This window comes from Misgurnus anguillicaudatus, chromosome 22, assembly GCF_027580225.2.
Source record: "Misgurnus anguillicaudatus chromosome 22, ASM2758022v2, whole genome shotgun sequence".
Lineage (NCBI taxonomy): Eukaryota > Metazoa > Chordata > Actinopteri > Cypriniformes > Cobitidae > Misgurnus > Misgurnus anguillicaudatus.
In genome coordinates, this window is record NC_073358.2 from 38,979,103 (window position 1) to 38,997,563 (window position 18,461).

Here is an 18,461-nt window from a genome sequence, read left to right on the forward strand (position 1 = left end):
TCAAAGTCGTTGTATACAATAAAGAACAGCCAAGGGATGTTGTAAGGCACAACGCAAAGGTTTACTTCTTTTACAAAACTATTATTTGATATACCTGGAAAGCTTTCACTGTAACTAAATGTTATAATTGCTTAAAAATATTCTTCCGCCAAGCAATGACAGACGAGGTGGAGTAATACTGACTAAGGAACATTTTTTTAACCAATAAATGTAATGATTCGTGTTATTGTTTCTATTTTATTAAAGCCCTTTAAGAATAGCCATGTGAAATCACAGCAATGTAGGATTATTGCTTTATTTAAAAATAAATCTGTCTTGTCTCACTATAACAAAATTCAACCTTGTTCAGAATGTAAACTTTTTTTATTTTCATTTAAAACAATATTAACAACATGTTAAAGCTCTTTGTGATGGTTTATGTACACAGAAGAAATAAAGGGGAAAACAAGCCATACATCAACAGCGCAACACCAACTCTCTGAACTGACGAACCAAATAAGACACTTCAAAAAATTACTCTGTTACAAAATATCTCTGTTTTTAACTTTCAATCATACACTATATATAAATGTATTTCAATCTATTTGACATCTTATAAAATAAACATCTATATTTTCCTAAACACATTGTATGTCATATACAGTATTACAACATGTGTTTACTGCAGTTGTACCAGGTGTCATTTTATGACTCTTTGTGTCATCTGTTGGAACATAAATGCATCAATGTCATGTGTTTAGATGACACACATAATACATAGACTCACAACACACAAACCCATAAGGCCTAAGCCTCCTCGCACCAACAGACACTTTGGGGAGAAATTCAAGCTAGACAGAAAAACAGAAATCTATAGACAGAAAAGAAATATAGAATAAAAGAATAAAGTGCAGTCTCCAAAACCAGAGCATAATTTCACAGGACGATAAAGAAGAGGGTCAGTACAGTTTTCCTTCACCGCTCACAGCAGCCCAGTCAATACAGACACAAAGACAAAAACATCCACATGTGCAAACAACACAGCAAACACATGAACGTCTGCAAAAACAATCAACGCTTTAACTCAAGCAACATTCGAGACTACATGTTTGAGTCTGGCTGGCAATTTTTTGTGTAAAAATACCACAAATGGCCGTTTAACTAAGAAGGAAGCAGCTGGTTTTGTTCAGGGTAGGACGAACACAGATGTTTCTATAAAATTGCTGGCACATGACCGAATACATCAGATTGGATTTAGCCTTGGCATTTCTTTGTCCTTCCCATTTTAAATTAAAATTTTTAAGTCTACCCTGCTGGAAATATAAATAGTAAGTTATGATCTACCTGCGTAGTCTGGGTTATGACCATCAAGGATTGAAAGCACAAAAAGCAGGATTTTCCAGCAAGCTAACCAAAAATGTACAGTAATGATCTGACTGTAATTCGAGACTCTCCACAAGAATGTTAAAAAAGCTTTATTGTGAAAATATTGTGGATATCTATGGAAATATTCTAGGAAATGTGAAATCTGTTGTTAAAAATTTTTATTTTATGGAGTGCTTCCTTTGGATGTAATTTGATCTGTAAAAAAAACTAAATTCAGGTGCTTGGGAGAAGGATGTTCGCTAACTTATATATCTAAGTATATCATTTATATTTATTATCATTTTTAATGTTGCACCTGAGAGCGCCTGGGACTTTCAAAATTTGTTATAAATAATTAAAGGAATGTTAGGTATCATACAAAAATATTTTCCATTTTCATTTAACAGCACTTCAGTTTTTACTACTATAAAGTGTCTCTTGTTAATACCAGAAAAGAATCTGACTAAAACGAAAAATATCTCAGATAAGTATAAATGACAAACATTCTTGTTTTCAGAGTTTCATTGCACAGCATGCAGAAGAGCACATATGTTGTACGCCTTCAATAACCTTGATGTTAGACCTTCAACTGATTTTTCTTTGTAAAAAAAAAAAAAATCAGCACCAGTCTTTAAATGTGCAAGGTAGGGATGCATAACGATTAATCGCGATTAATCTATAGTAGAATAAAAGTTTTTGTTTACATCATATATGCGTGTGAACTGTGTATAAGAAAAAAAAAATATATATATATATATATATATATATATATATATATATGCATGCATGCATGCATGCATGCATGTATAATTTTAAGAAAAAAAATATTAATATATTAAGTATTTATATATAATATAAACTATACATAAATATACAAATGTAAACATTTCTTAAATGCACACACATGCATGTATATATTTATCTATACAAGGATATTATACACAGTACACACACATATATGATGTAAACAAATATTCTTTCTGCTATAGATTAATCGCGATTAATCGTAATGCATCCCTAGTGCAAGGTGTGGTAGGACAGCAAAATTTATTTCGTGATTTTGTTAGATTGTCACCCGTTTTTTTCCATTTGGAGAGGGTGTCTGTGAGTGAACAACACTGAAATAAGCTATTTTAAATAAAGGGGGAAAATGTTTGTTGGTTGTGTGACACTTTCACTGTCAGCATTAACTCCTGATTAATAAAACAGAATTCAAACTAAAATAAAAAAGGAGAAAACAGGTCTAATTCATACAACAAAAGCAGGATGTCCTTGCTGTGTGTTATGAATAAGGCCCAATAAGTGCATGTTTTTGCTAATATTTAATCATATTATGATTGTCTTTAATCTTTGTGACAAAAGTCACATCTGCCTTAAAGCACACAAAGGTTTTCCTCTGTATAATACTGTGATTTCCACATATCGAGAAATTGAAAATTGAGATCAAAATTATTATCGGTACACACACTTTGCTGCATGATAGTGACATAATATCAATGCAGTTTTAGTGTGTGGACCATTTGGGTCACAAATGTGTATTTGATACATTGATCTCAAACAAGCAAAAGAGAACATATCCATCAGGGTAGTCAACATTAGTTAGGAAAACTTTGTTTATAAATATTTGAAATATACAACGTGATTCAAGTTTCTATAGTTAATGCTAACACTATGTCTATCTGGGCATAGTGCAAAAGTACAGGAGGGGATTGAGCCTCTTCTGCACATGGTAACAGGCAGCTCAATGGCTTTCTGTTATTATTAGACTACATTTGGGTCTTTGCTGAACATTGCCTAGCTCCTCTCCTCCTAAACAACCACGTACACCTAAAACTCAGATAATAAGAAATAATTGTAGCGTGAGATTAGTGCAGATAAGCCATGCGTGATACAGTTCAGGACTGTGATTTGTTCTCTTATTTGGGTTTAATCCTTTTTTGTATGCAGTTGATTGCAAAATGTGACATCACTTGTAGCTAATCTATCATTGGACTCATGCAAAACTGCGAAGGCATTTCTTGATTGGTTGATTTTGTTTGTGTTGAAAGTCCAGATCACACAAACAAGCTGTAACAATAGAGTCTCCCGAAAAACTCCATAGAAACGAATTCAACTGCAGCTCAAGTTTTAGTTTCATCCACTCTCCAAAATCATCAGCAGCATCCAATCAGAGCATCCGCTCAACCGCTCCAGGCCTTTCTGTGACCCCCGCCTCCATGAATAACAGATGGGTCACAGCCCTGTGGGCTCCTCCTACGCATCCCAGCATCCTTTGCATGCGACCTGGGCAGGGCAGAGCCTTGAGGCACCATCATGTGCTGTCATGGGGACTTTGGCTTTCTCGATTTGCTTCCCCTGAGCCGAGAGAGTCCCTTCCCATCATACCTTTCACTCACGCCACAGAGCTACCTGCTCAGTGTGCTTTCTCTGCAACCTCTTGGTTTCTCCCTGGGCGTGGGGCTACCGCGGGAGCATGTTTCTGTAGTCCGACAGGTTGCCGGACTGGGTGTGATGGTGCTGCTGCTGTTGTTGTTGTTGCTGTTGCTGCTGTGGCTGTATGTATCCCACAGTGCTTTGCTGCTGAACGTTCGGGGTATGAAATAAGGCCTGAGTGGGAGCACTGTGAATCAGACCCTGAGGCTGCATCTTTAAAAAAGAGATAAAAAGATTTGGTTATCACAATAATTCTGTATAATTTATTAAATGCATGAGAAAGTATTTGAGACTTGGCTCTGAATCATTCGTAGTTCATCTGACAAAACAAGACTCATGTTGTGAATCGTAATTTGTGTTTCATGTACCTGAAAGAACTGCTGAGGTTGCTGCAGCGATAAGCTTTGCGGTGTGGCTGACGGGTGAGGCGTGTAGGTGGGCGTGGCCTGGTGGGCCATGAAACTATTATGGGGGATCATGATTGGTGACGTGAAGACAGGGGAGGGGACAAGCACAGCGTTACAGTTCACCTGTTGCACAGGTAAGGATGGAGCCACCATCTGCTGGTCCAGAGGATATCTATAATATACAAACATTCACAAATTGACAATTCATCAATTTAGATTTCAAAGGGACACTCCACTTTTTTGAAAATATGCTCGGCTCCCCTGGAGTTAAACATTTGGTTCTTTCCGTTTTGGGGTTCATTCGGCTGATCTCCGGGTCTGGCGGTAGCACTTTTAGCATAGCTTAGCATAATCCATTGAATCTGATTAGACCATTAGCATGGCGCTAAAAATAACCAAAGAGTTTGGATATTTTTCCTATTTAAAAGTTGACTCTTCTGTAGTTACATCGTGTACTACGACATACGGAAAATTAAAAGTTGCGATTTTCTAGGCACATATGGTTAGGAACTATACTCTCATTCTGGCATAATAATCAAGGACTTTGCTGCCGTAACATGGCTGCAGAAGGCGCAATGATATTACATAGCAGCCAAAAATAGTATCTTTCAATATCAGGGGACTATTTTCGGGCACTGCGTAATATCATTGTGCCTCCTGCAGCCATGTTACAGCAGCAAAGTCCTTGATTATTATGCCAGAATGAGATTATAGTTCCTAGTACATATCTGCCTAAAAAATTGCAACTTTTAATTTTCCGTCTGTCTTAGTACACAATGTAACTACAGAAGAGTCAAGTTTTAAATAAGGAAAAATATAAAAACTCTTTGGTTATTTTTTAAACACAATGCTAATGGTCTAATCAGATTCAATTGATTGTGCTAAGCTATGCTAAAAGTGCTAACGCCAGACCCGGAAATCAGCTGAATGGATTCCAAAACGGTAAGAATTAAATGTTTAACTCTAGGGGTGCTGGAAAGTGAGCATATTTTCAAAAAAATTGGAGTGTCCCTTTAAAGCCATGAGGGCTCTTGCAAACACACCAACAAGCACACACTCACTTGGTTTGTTGAATAGTTGAACTGCATTGGGAAAACTGAGCTCCTCCACTACTGTCAGTTACAAGCGTCTGCATTGGCTGGTTTAGCAGCATCGTACCAATCAGAGAACACCCCCTATTAAAATCAGCCAATCAAAGAGCTGGGTTTTCAGTTGATTTAGATATCAGTCTGGCAATTTTCCTGCATTAGTCATTCTGTGAGCAAAGCATCTCTGTATACTTTTTATAATCTGTAACCCGTTAAAAAGTGCTGGAGCACACACCATATATCGTGTAAGTGTTTTTCTTTTTTTATTCTAATGCTATGGCTATATTCATGGCAAGAACTGGTTGATCCATACATAGGTTGGGGACAATTTGGTATCTACAATTCACCCACCTTGCATTTTTTTTGGCCTGTGGGAGGACACGCTTACACAGGGAAAACATGCACACAGAAAGGCCACCAGACCTAGCCGGGGCCTAAATTGGGGACCTTCTTGCTGTAAGGTAACAGTGCTACACACTGAGCTGCCCTGTTAGTGTTTTTAGCTATTTTGTTACCGTAACTGTCCATCCTGGCTGTACTCAGTCTGTACTTGTCTTTGGCAATGTGTGTCCTGTTGCGTTCTGTGTCCGTGGTTGGGAGAGAACATCATTGGATTACTGTAGAATGGTGTGGTCAGGCTGGTGTGTGTCTGCATTGGAACACTGACAGCCTGCATGTGTCCACTCTGCAACAGCCTTGGCTGCCCCTAAACACAAAACAGACAGAGTTATTGTGTGCGCACACGTGGGAGTCTGTGAGCGGGTATACTGTATACGTTTATGTGTGCAATTGTACCTGAGCAGATGAGCTACTGGGCTGTTCTCTGAGCAGTGTGTGAGATGAATGTGAAACACAGTGTTGAGGTTTGGGGTTGGTGCCGTGTTGGCTCGGCCTGCCTGGACCCTGCTGCTGTGGACCAGAACCGTCAAATTCTCCCTGTGTCGGTTGCTGAAGTAACATCTGCAGTCACATGGATCCAAACACACTGTTCAGAACCAGCCTGTGACTCTTAGTAAGTTAATAAATTAGGTCGGGACAATAAATTTCCCTCTATTGGGGAAGTACTGTATACTTCACTGCTAGATTATCGGTTACATATGGCCAAGAGTTTGGGTACACCCATACAGTATGTGCCTGCTTGTCATTAGCATTGGCAAAGATAGATCACCCAAAGATGAAAAATCTGTCATTATTTACTCACTTTCATGTCGTTATATACCTGTATACATGTCTTTGTTTTGATGAACATGAAGGAAAACGTTTTGAGGAATGTTTGTAACCAAACCGATTAGAGGCCCTATTGACTTCAATATTATTTTTCCTACTATAGAAGTCAATGGAGCATCTGATCAGTAAGTGAGTAAATGACTAAATAATTTTCATGTTTGGGTGAACTATTGCTTTAACAGGGAGTGAGTCTTATGGGAGGGCTTTCAACTAGCCAATGAGATCTGGCTTGCATCTGCCAATCCAATTTATTCAAAAGACATTCATTCAGTGGTTTTGTGTTAATGTTAGTTAAGTTAAAATTTAAGGTAAATTTCCTCCACAACAGACTCAACTAAATCCATTAACTTAACTCAATCCCTGCCAGTCTTTTTTTTTGAAAAGTTGCCCGCCAGCATTTTTTTTTGCATGATTTTTACAAAGGTTTCACAAAATGCCTTCCAGGAAAAATTTTCTTCTAAAAATAAATAAACATACAAATATATCAAATGAAAAAACAGACCCTCTGCTTTCAAACAAACAAAATGGGGAAAAATGGGATTTTATCCTATAAAAACTCTTAAATATGGATATTTTTCTAAAAAAAATGTAAAAATTTTTAGCAAAAAGTTTAAATAATTGCATTTTTGTGAAAGAAGATCAGATTCAGAATGATTATCAAAACATACAAAGATTTTAAAATTATTAGTAAATCATTTTTTGCTTCAGTTTTTTTATAAATTGGGTAAGTGCGCCATCTATTGGATAATCACGGTATTACAAATTAACATAAAAACTCATCAGGAACACGTTTTTTCATGCAAATGTTTTCTCTTAATTGAAGAAATGACTTTTCAATAGCGGGGAAAGAGTTAAAGAGAGTGATCGCACAACCTCTTCATCTTTCTATCTGCTTTATATTCTATCTGACCAACACTTGCACTAATACAGCTAATAGGGCTGAGACAATAGGGCTTGATCAGTAGGAAGTCCTATCAATGTTAAATCACTTTGAGTCTAAATCCTGGGACACACTGCACAATTTTTGGCTGTCCCAAACGAAAGATAGCCATCGTGGGTCTTCACATGTTGTACAGTGAGAGAGGTTCAAAGATGGCCGTTTTCCCTGTCTTGTGTCCAAAGATAGCCTACGATACAGGGTTTCCCGCAGAAAATTTGTTAGTTAAGGTGGTAGGGTTGGGCGGGTGTTTGTTGTTTGGGGCGTGGCAATCAAAGGGGGGCGTATGCGTCATGATGAAAATTAAAATATTTTAATAAAATAAATAAATAAAATATTCAAATAAAAACACTCAAATAAAACTTAATTTTGAAGAAACTATGACAAAAAATGAACACATAATAGATTATTAATGAATTTAAATGTTTTTAACAGATACCTCTAATGGGAATAGCTGCGTGATGAAGTGAAACTAAAGGGTTAATAAACACAAACTAAAGCAGATGTTGTAGAACGTCTGGCGTACGATGATAGATAGCGCAAAAATTGTAAAAACTGATTATTTCCCACTATTAATTACATTATCTTAAAGGAGTGTAACTGCAGCATGTAAATAATGCACATGCATAAAGTGAGCAAGAGCGCTCAACAATTATATCAACAGACACGTGAAACCTTAGCAGGTTGCTCAAACAACAAAATCACCAGCTAACTTACTTTAACATTAGAAGAACTATAGACTAATGCAATAACAGGCTTAAATAAACCCCAAACATAAATCCACTAACAGTTCTCACGAACACGCGTTTTATCAACTGGCTATCCTCCAGACATGACGGACCACGTCTATTCTCATTTCGACCGTGTGGCGCACGTTCACACTCGCGGTGTGAAGCGCGTCCGCGCTACTCTCCGAGATGTTTTATAAACTGGCTAGTTATCCTCCAGACAGTGACGGTCCAGACCACGTCTCTCTCATTGTGGCCGTGTGGCGCACGTCCCCGCATGCGGTGTGATGCGCGTATGCGCTATTCTCCAAGATGCACTTGACGGCCTTTTGTGCAGTTACAGTGTCAGAAATTCAGCATGATCACCGCACAGTTTGTTTGCTGCTACGACCTGCGTACTGGTATTTGTTTACCACTAAACGATCCATGTCGCACAGTGTGATAAGGTAATGATCTTATAGGAGTGCAAAAATCCTGCAGTGTATTCCGAGCTTAAGTCGTTTATAACATGCATTTGAAAAAGCAACACTTGTCAAACATAATCATAATAAATATTCATTATTGTTATGAAAATACTTGAAAAGGTTTGATATAAATGTGCTTATGGGCATTTCCTGGAGCTGCGTGTAAATGGTGGTACTTCTGCACCGCACATAAAGTTTATGCACGAGAGCGCCCTCTGGCTTTTGGATGTAGCGGCATTTCACCATAATTCATTGAGAAGCATAGTGAGAGGATTCACACAATTAATCGTCCCAGTCCTAACAGTTAATAACGCATGATTATAATTGCATGCGTACCTGTAAGTTAGCCAGCTGCAGTTTCTCTTTAATGTCGTGCAGCTCTTGTTGCTGTGTCTTGATGTCAGCCTGTAGAATTCGTGTCCTCTCTTCCAGTTGTTCCTTTAGTTGATGCATTACGCCTAACTGAGGCTGCTGGAATCCGTACAAAGCTTGTGGCTGCAACCCACACAAACATACACAGAAATTGGAGGACACTCACACACCCCAGTATACACAGAGCCAACACCCACACAATTCTATTCTAAGATTACAACCAACGCTAAACTGAAGCTTTACTTAAACAGAGAGATAGAAACAAGGAAATGGAGCGAATTAAAGAAGGGGGGGCTGACCATGGTGGAATGTTGACTGCAGGAGGGGGAGAGAGAGGTAGGTACAGAGGAGCTCTGCCTCTGAATCAAGGTCTACAACACACAAACAGAGGAAGGTTTCAGGTCCACACAAACACATTTTCTTACTGGCCATATAAATGAAGATATCCAAGAGTTTGTTGGTATGAGTTTGTACCTTCGATCCACTATGTGACATTCTGCTTGAACTCTTCTCAGGACCGATGGAAGCAGATTGCTGCGACGATGTGCACGCCTCTGTGTACCTCACCGATGAGTTCGCTGCACACACACAGGATTCCATTTACATTATCTTATGTATGTGTATGGTAAGATATGCCGGTAGAGGAGTGTGTACTCACAAGCTGTGTCGGACAGCGCCGTGTGTGATGATTTTCTAGAGCTTTGCGACGATACTGACCGAGTGCTGCTGATTCTGTCCCGTGGAGCGTCTAAGGGAGGACACATGTCCAAAAACACCTCCTGCCCCTACAAACACACACACACAATTATATTGCTGTAAAATATATCTATGGCAGTCTAAGGTTGCATATTTAACATTTAGTAGCAAGTTCCCATAGTACGCCCCAATACTATACACCAGGGTTTCCCAAAAAGGGGTCCCCTGATGGTTTTCCGAAGGAATTTGTGAGTTGATGAAAAATAATTAAAGGTGCCATAGAATTAAAAAAAATGTATTTACCTAGGCATAGATGAATAATAAGAGTTCTGTACATGGTAATGACATATTGTAAAACGGCCCGTTCTGGTTCTTCATTCTGATTGGTTGAAACGCGTTCTAAGCCGTGATAAAATACCCCGGTAACCCCATGGTCAGACCGCATTAGGTATCACTGCACCATTGTTGCTGCGTACTGATTTATGAAAATAAACTCCTTAGTCTTAAATCATATTTTCATTGTGTCTTTACTTTGTCTGTGTTGGTGGGGAACTGCGATCTGTTGCAGTCACACTTGATTCTGAGGATCTACTTTGTTTGGCGGAAGAGTAATATTTGTACTAATATAAATACAACTTATTTGTGTTTTATTTTATTAAATCCTGTTATGTATATGAAGTAACCGTTTTATAAAAGCAATAAGCCCCGCGAAGTAGTGGTGTTAACTTACAGTGCATTTTATAACAGCTAAGGGGGTTTTAGGCACCCCGCTTCACGTCGTGCCTAACAACGCCCCTTAGCTGTTATAAAATGCACTGGTAACCCACTGCTTCTTGGGGCTTATTGCTTATTACAAGCCTCAAACGCTTTTGTTTCCTCATTTTTATGTAAAATTTGTGCATGCAAAATACTGCTGGAAAACAGGCCAATCTCAACATAACACTGACTGGGACGTTACAGTTAAGATGTACACCACAACATGTTTACTATTGTGAGCTACTGGCATGAGCCGCAGAGCAAAGCCAATCAGAGCAGAGCTCAACATTATTATTCATGACCCTTCCAAATAGGGCAAAAATAGACCATTTTATTCAATGGTTAAATCCTTGGTTTGTAAATGGGACAACATTACAATATATCAGAATACTAAGATGGAAAATGGAAATATATATTTTATGTAAAAATAAATGAAAAATAAATGTTTTTTTAAATTAAATTTGCAAATTTGCTATTAAATGACTGAAATCTTTACTTAAAATCTCTTGACGGGGGAACATAAAGGGGATATTTCAAGTAAATAATTTGGGTCAAGGGGGTTCGGCTGACATAAATGTTTGAAAACCCCTGCTATAGAATTAGGCAAGTTAGTAAACATGCGTGTGTGTGTATCTGCTGGTATGTGTAGCACCTTGACTGAGGATGTGGCCATGTCAGCTGAGCTTTCCTCCAATCCAAACTCTCTCCTTCTCTCTGCTCGGACTTCAGCATAACTGTACAGAAAGATAAAAGAGAGGTCGTGCAAATTAGCATTTTGTTCATTCACCATGAAAAGACACCAGATGATCTTGCATCTGTTTTCACTTCAGTTATGTGCCACATTTCTGAGTAAAACAGGATATTTGACCAGACAAAATGTAGGGCGAAACCTGGATTTTATCCATCTGGAAATGATCGGATCACAAAGTGGGTGTTACATGCCAAGAATGGATGGAGGAGAGAAGTTAATTAAAAAAAGAATGCTTGTGATATTAGCCAAAATGGAATGCCATTTGAAAGACAGAAGAATGTATTACATTTTGTATAATTACAATTTTTTTAAAGCCAGGAACATGTGTTGAGGTAAATGTTTAACCTCAAGTTAAAGGTGTAGTTCACCCAAAGATAAAAATTCTGTCACCATTTACCGACCCTCATGTATGAGTTACTTTATTTTGTTAAACACAAAAGAAGATATTTTGATAAATGATGGTAACCATGCAAGTTGATGGTAACCATTGACTTCCATAGTATTTATCAGTGGCAGCCAGTGACTTCTTTTTTTGAGGGCGCTCGGTGCGAAGTTCGTCACAACATGTATGTAGCCCGTCGTGTATGTTTTTTACAAAATATGTGTTCTGCGCATCGAGAGATCTTGTGTGCATCACGTGTCTTGTCAAAATGAGTGCCTGCTGCAGACGCGTCTAAAGGGTTTATGATAAAAGAGACCCTTGCGTTTGCCAGATTCTCGCATAATCTCATGCGTAATCAGAGTTTACTGTTAATGGAGTGTCTTGCGTGTATTTTGTTTATCATAAACGTTTTTGACGCGTGTGCAGCAGGCACTTATTTTGACAAACACGTGATGGACATGTTTCACATGACGCAACAAACACATATTTTGAAAACGCCAGCAACACATGTGACAATTCGCACCCCTCGGATGAGCAGTCACTCAATGGGTACCATCAACTCTGTGCTTAACATAATTTACCAAAATATCTTCTTTTGTGTCCAACAGATGAAAGAAACTCATCAGGTTAAACGCAACATAAGGGTGGATAAATGAAGAAGTTTTTTGGATGAGCTATCCCTTTAAGGTCAAAAATTAAGATCTGTAGTAACGCAAACAAACCACTAGGTGGACAAATAGGACAAAAAACGGTATATGCTAAACCAGTGAAGGCCAAGGACCCCTTAATAGATACAGAGGAGAAATAAGGATCAATTGGAGACTGAATTTACATACTTTTTATGAAGGTATATGTTAAAAAGATATTAAAAAAAGATAATTTTATGTAAACACAATCACATTGTTAACATACTACATAACTTTTTACAGAATAGTTTTTAATAGGGGACCTTCATTTAATCAAGTTTAATTTTTAGTATTAGCCTATTAAATGCCTTTTTTTATGCCTAACTTAATTTTCCCAATGGTTGGAGGACCCCATTTAACACCACCACGGCCCCCCAAGGGGCCCCCTGTTGAAGACCCACGTGCTAAACTACTTTAATTTGTTAACCCATTTATTACATTTTAACAGCTTGGATTTTACACTTTTATTTATAAACAAATATGCAAAAGCTTTGAAACGTTTAAATATGTATTTATTATTTTTTAAAGAAATGTAAGAGGAGAAGTATCGTATGTGAGAGTTTTGAACAGAATTCATTTATACACCTATGAATGAATGTGTGTTTACCTGCCAATTTGTGTTGGGTGGTATATACATATTTTCCATATGTACTTTGTGTGTGTTTTTACCTGACCACGCTGTGTGTACAGACGATAAACTCTGGTTTGGAGTTCCACTGGTGGTATGTGATGTAATAGTGCGTCTGTAGCCAGATCCACTGCTGCCCTTTAGTCAGGAACCGATAGTAACACGATTTTCCCTTCCCACACTGCATCACTGCAATACATACACACACAGACGCAAAGTGAGCGGCGGAAAACATCCGAGAGCTTCTAACAGGGTCTTTTTTCACCTCCTGATTCACACAAACAACACTGTTTCAAGACTGACCTAGTTTGAAAAGAGAAAAAGAAAGAACAAGTAAGAGAGAGAGACATGGAACTTACATTGTTTATGACACTGAGCAATGAGCTCCAGGTCATCCACATGGTAGTAATCGTAACCCGATGTCCCCAAAACCTCAAACGGCAGGTAGCCAATAATAGGAGAGGCCCTGCAGACACAAACACACACACACACACGTTCAGTGCACACTGTTTGCTCTCATTATAACGGCAAACACATCTGTCATTTTTAGGAATGGAGCTTTTCCTTAAATTCACGTGAAAGTGCATTAATCTTAATGAACTTCCATCGTGAACTTCTTGTTTAGTCATGTGACCGAAGGAACTAAAAGGATGATCAGGATGACCGTGCCCTCATAGACAGTCATCACCATAGCAACCAGAGATTCAAGCAGTGTGGATGCAGCATCACACAAAATATTTCTATTAAAGATGCCACTGTAGCGCTATTCATAGTAAGCCATGATTAGTTTATTTTGAGAGGGCAAGTGTTTCCTCCCAGGTGGCAAGTCAATAACAGCTGTCAGCATCTCATGCAAGTCTAGATTAACAATGCTTTGATGTTTCGATACTAGTGTTGTATTCAAGACAACCTAAATCAAGACCGGAGTCAAAAGATCAAAACTTTGAAAGATTGTGACCAAGACGATATCAGGCCCAAAACAGACAGTGCAAGACCGAGTCAAAACCAAGACCAGACTAGTTCTCCTCAAAACCATCTGAAAGGTCCACATAACTCTAACCATATGGTCGTAACTAAATAATACACTGAAATACAACTTCTTGTGTTTATATTTTTATAAATTAAGTATTTATATATAATATAAATTATACATAAATATACAAATGTATACACACATGTAAACATTTCTTAAATATAAACATGCATGTATACATTTGTATATTTATGTATAATTTATATTTTATATTAATAAATACCTATATAATATATATATATGTATGAAGAGTTTCGTTGCAAAACAAGATAACTCCGGCTTTTACATTTTTCAGAAATCTCATTTTTTGGTTGTGCATTCCATTTAATATCAATTCAACTGCAGTTGGACAATTCAACATTCAGTATGTATGTATGAGACTAAATGCAGTCAAGCCTGAGCTTATAAAAGCTTAGTCTCCAGACCAATGTTAAATATTTGATCCCCTTTCCATCATATTATACAAATTACAAAAAATGACAATGATGTAAATCTGCCTGAAAGGAGGGAGCGTACCATTGAAAACCATTATTTTTGCAGTTCCACTTGTTGACATTAGCGATGCAGAAATGACACCGTTCACCTAAAAAAGTTTTAAAAGACTGAATGTCCAATTTTAGATCCGTAGGGAACAGGACATCCAGTTCCTTACAAACATGAATGCAATTATGTAACTCTCGAGGGGTCACAAATGCATTCTAAGTAGAAAATCTTTACCCGTGTATTTATGAATGGACACAGGCGAAAAAATAAACCACATTAAATATGTATGTGAGAACTGACTCACACACAGGTCCGACAACATGTCTGCCCCCGCAGCTGGCTATGAGATGGTGGAAAGTCTGAATTAACAAATGTAAATGGGTCAGCAACTGATAAATGAATCAAACAAATGAATGACATCATCACAAATCTAATGAACCAAAGTGAGTAAAGTGCCCATGCAGAACAAGTGAAGAGTCGTTTGCACGAATGAAGTCATAGTAGCATTGGACCCACCTGTGATCTAAGAAGAGAAATTTCCATTCCAGGCTGTGTCTTGATGTGAATTCATCACATACGTCCTCCACATTACACAGATCCTTTAACACACACATAATATGTATGTCCTTCCTTTAACATAATAGTGAATACAAGCACTTTGTGTGTTATATTGATTTTGTGCCTACTGTATTTGTTTAAGTGCATAAGTGCATGTGTATGTATGTAGGGGAAGGTCGTCTCTTACCTTTAAGAATTGGGGGGTCACGAGTCTCACCGTGGCTACGAGACAGATCTGTTCCTCCAGTGAGGACTGCAGTGTGCGTGGAAACGCCAGCTCATAGCCGTTACATGAAGACAGAGGCACTGCAGCACAAAGTCTCCAGTCAAATCAAGTAACATGTGCATCAACAATTATAATGTTTGGTTGTATTATACTGGTTGTTGAAATGCTTGATTCTGATTGACCAGCCGTGACATATTCCCAAATAACAACCGCTCAAAACTAATAACACACGGTAGCCCGGATGCTGCAAATCAGTTTGACAGGTACAGTTTAGTATTACACAAAAATAAAATATAAATATGTCTTTTAATAACACGTATGAAATTATATTTACAAATGATCAAACCAAATAGTGACATTTGAACATCTTGTCTTATCCTAAAACAGAAAGTAAGCGGGTTTTCCTTGCACAAGGTCTGTAGTCATTAAAAACGAGCAAATAAAATATTTCAAATCAGTATTTAAATGTTATTTACTTTACTTATGAGCTAAATAGCCATGCAATAAGCGGGATAATGCAGGGCTCAAAATTAACTTTTTTAGTAGGTAGCACTGGCGCTCCCAAATTTAAAAGTTAGGTTTAGGAGCACCAGCAAAAATTTTGAAACATACATTGAAAATTATAGGAGCATAATTTAATATTATTTTAAATTACTTATTTTAAATTTGTTTACCCATCCCATTTTTTCTGTTTTATTTTTTCAGTATTTTCACTTTTCATTTTCTTTAATGATTAATTACATTTCTCTTATCAAACAGCATGTTTTTTTGTAGAACATGTCTTTATTGAGATTTTACCAAATATTTAAAAACACAAAACAAAAACCCTTTCACCCAGGCAGGATAAAAAAATACAATAAATAAAAATTTAATAAATAAAGTACAGATCAATAATTAAATAAAATTAAATAAACCACATCTTACATTCTATAATTTCAAAAAGCATGTTTAATAAACTGTATTCAATAATTTATCTTTTCTAAAATGATCAAATAAAAAAACTAAATACATTTTCATCAAAACATTGCCTTTTTGAGTGTTATTATATTACTTAAGAAATAAAAATAATTGAAAATCATTATTCGTATTATTTTAAAAGTAGATTTTATACAATAGTAATATATTTCTGTCAACTGTATTAAATTTAACTGACTTTTATTTTGATGGGTTGTCTGTGTGTATTTGACGATCGCATTTTTCTATGAAACAAAAAATCTGTGTGAACTATGTGACAGCATCTCTGAATATAAACTTAATGTATTCGTGTCCTTGGATGCTAAAAACAGCATGAAACTGAGTCATCCGTGTAAAGTATCATTGGTCTCTATGAGACGTTAGCTTATTTTTACACAGCATATGCGAACGTTTTGTAAAGAAATTAAAACAGATCACAACAATCATTTGCATTCGCACAAACGCTCCCAAATATATTTTGAGGTTGCTGCAATTAAATTTCAGGAGCATATGCGACTAAAATGATCGAAAAATGTCGAGCTTTGCATTGTGAGATCCACAATAATTATGACTTGTAAATTAGTTTGGTTTCACAAATTTCTCTCGTTTACTGTAAATACATTTGTGTTATATCAACCTCATCTCAGCCAATCTGCTTTCTTAATATCGGTATCAGCCATAAAAAACATATCGAAATCTAACGGCCAAATAATGCAACCCATTTTGCTTTTACATTCAAAAATATAATCATTAGTGTCTCAGTTAGTGCAGCATGTGACTCAGGCTGATGTAAGAAACTCACCATTGTTATGAAACTTAAAATCTCCAACGAATTTGACATATTCGTAAGTGGGCGGTTCTTTCGGGTCGACGTTTCCTCTCGCTAAATGACAGCAGAACTCGATGTGCGTCTCATCTAAGAGGTGGTGATTAGAGAGAAAGAAAGAAAGAGAGAAAGAGAGAAGCATAGGTGGGAAAAGAAAGCAGAGATTGTTAGCAGCTATTGGAACAGAGCAATACAGTTTGTCAAGAAGACACATACACACATGCAAGATTGATTTTAATGTTCTGTTATGGCCCTCTTTATTATGGCTTTAAAGATTAGTCTAAAATAGAGTACAATGACCTGACAGACCATGAGCAGTGTGTGTTTGTGTGTGTGTGTGTGTGTGTGTGTACACTGAACTGAGTGTGACCAGTCGATCGTCTGATCTATTATTTCTCTGTCTCTCTTATTCAATTTCTTTCTACCAGTCTCTCTGTCTCAGGGATTGGGGTCAGGGTAAGAGGAGCTATGTTTGGGATTATCAGAGTGTTGTAACGGATAATCTGTGTTACACTGCACACCGTGAGACTCTATACTTAGCCTTCGGTCTAATCATAGAGCACACTGCAGCTAGCCAATTAGAAAGCATTGACTCGCAGCATATTACGGACAGCCAATCAAAGAGAATCTACTGTGTCATTATTATAGGGGTCATCTGATATAACTGGAGTCTTTGTGTGAACTTATATTTCAAGTACAAATGACTTGGTATGACATTTAAAATCGATATGTCTTTGTGTATGTATACTCACTGCTGTTGATAAGGTCGACAGCGGTAGGCTCCGTCAGAAGCATGTGTGATGACAGAAGTTTATACACCTCACCGTGCTCTCGCTCTGGCAGAAAGTTCAAAATGTTCTGGTCCACCATATCTGACTGAAACATAATAGTATCCATGGTAACATCACTCCCTGCTCTCCTCCATCAGCAATGCACAGTGCAAAATTTCCCACAGTGTATTCTGCATGTGTTTTCATTGTGATACCCATAAAACCTTGATGATTCCAGTCCTAAAATATTCAAATAAATCTGCTAATACAGGAACAGGGTTTCATTTCCATACAAGCATCATCTCCAGACTTTCATCACAGTCTGAGTAGATGAATCCATAACAATGACCTTAAGCGGTTCATGAAATCTGGCTGTCCTGTTCATCAACATGGATCTGCTAAGCTCTCGTCTTTGCTCTACTGGGTTTAATAAGGTCAAGGGTCATGATGGTAAGACAGTGATGCAACCCAATACATAAGACAGTACAGTTCCAATGTAAATCTCAAACATTTGCATTTGCTCTAAAAGATATGTTGTTTCAGCCTTATCAAATTACATTTTAATTTTCGAAGCCACGTAACTGGCAATGACAATCCACTTCAATTATGAGCATATTTTTCAGAAGATCACCATGAGACAACGCACTTGACATTTCATGATTTTCAGATACTATAAAAAACAGCAATTAAAGATCTAATTTAAAGTGTAAAA

At 37.3% G+C, this 18,461-nt stretch overlaps 1 protein-coding gene across 3 annotated transcripts in view; it reads right to left on the reverse strand.

Annotated features, from left to right (window-relative positions):
- Positions 1-2,256: 2,256 nt before the first annotated feature.
- Positions 2,257-18,461, reverse strand: part of npas2 (neuronal PAS domain protein 2) — a 66,926-nt gene continuing 50,721 nt past the window's right edge. For 2 of the 3 annotated variants that reach the window (XM_073860266.1, XM_073860267.1), the window contains exons 7-22: positions 17,732-17,855; positions 16,956-17,069; positions 15,161-15,279; positions 14,932-15,014; positions 13,259-13,365; positions 12,941-13,088; positions 11,105-11,186; positions 9,659-9,785; positions 9,475-9,578; positions 9,300-9,371; positions 8,965-9,123; positions 6,068-6,232; positions 5,787-5,978; positions 5,246-5,337; positions 4,146-4,356; positions 2,257-3,990 (exon numbers count right to left, since the gene is read on the reverse strand). In XM_073860266.1, the coding sequence (XP_073716367.1) occupies positions 3,805-3,990; positions 4,146-4,356; positions 5,246-5,337; positions 5,787-5,978; positions 6,068-6,232; positions 8,965-9,123; positions 9,300-9,371; positions 9,475-9,578; positions 9,659-9,785; positions 11,105-11,186; positions 12,941-13,088; positions 13,259-13,365; positions 14,932-15,014; positions 15,161-15,279; positions 16,956-17,069; positions 17,732-17,855 (2,085 nt within the window). In that variant the 3' untranslated portion in view covers positions 2,257-3,804. The remainder of the gene's footprint in view (positions 3,991-4,145; positions 4,357-5,245; positions 5,338-5,786; positions 5,979-6,067; positions 6,233-8,964; positions 9,124-9,299; positions 9,372-9,474; positions 9,579-9,658; positions 9,786-11,104; positions 11,187-12,940; positions 13,089-13,258; positions 13,366-14,931; positions 15,015-15,160; positions 15,280-16,955; positions 17,070-17,731; positions 17,856-18,461) is intronic. The other variant, XM_073860268.1, reaches the window with a different exon arrangement.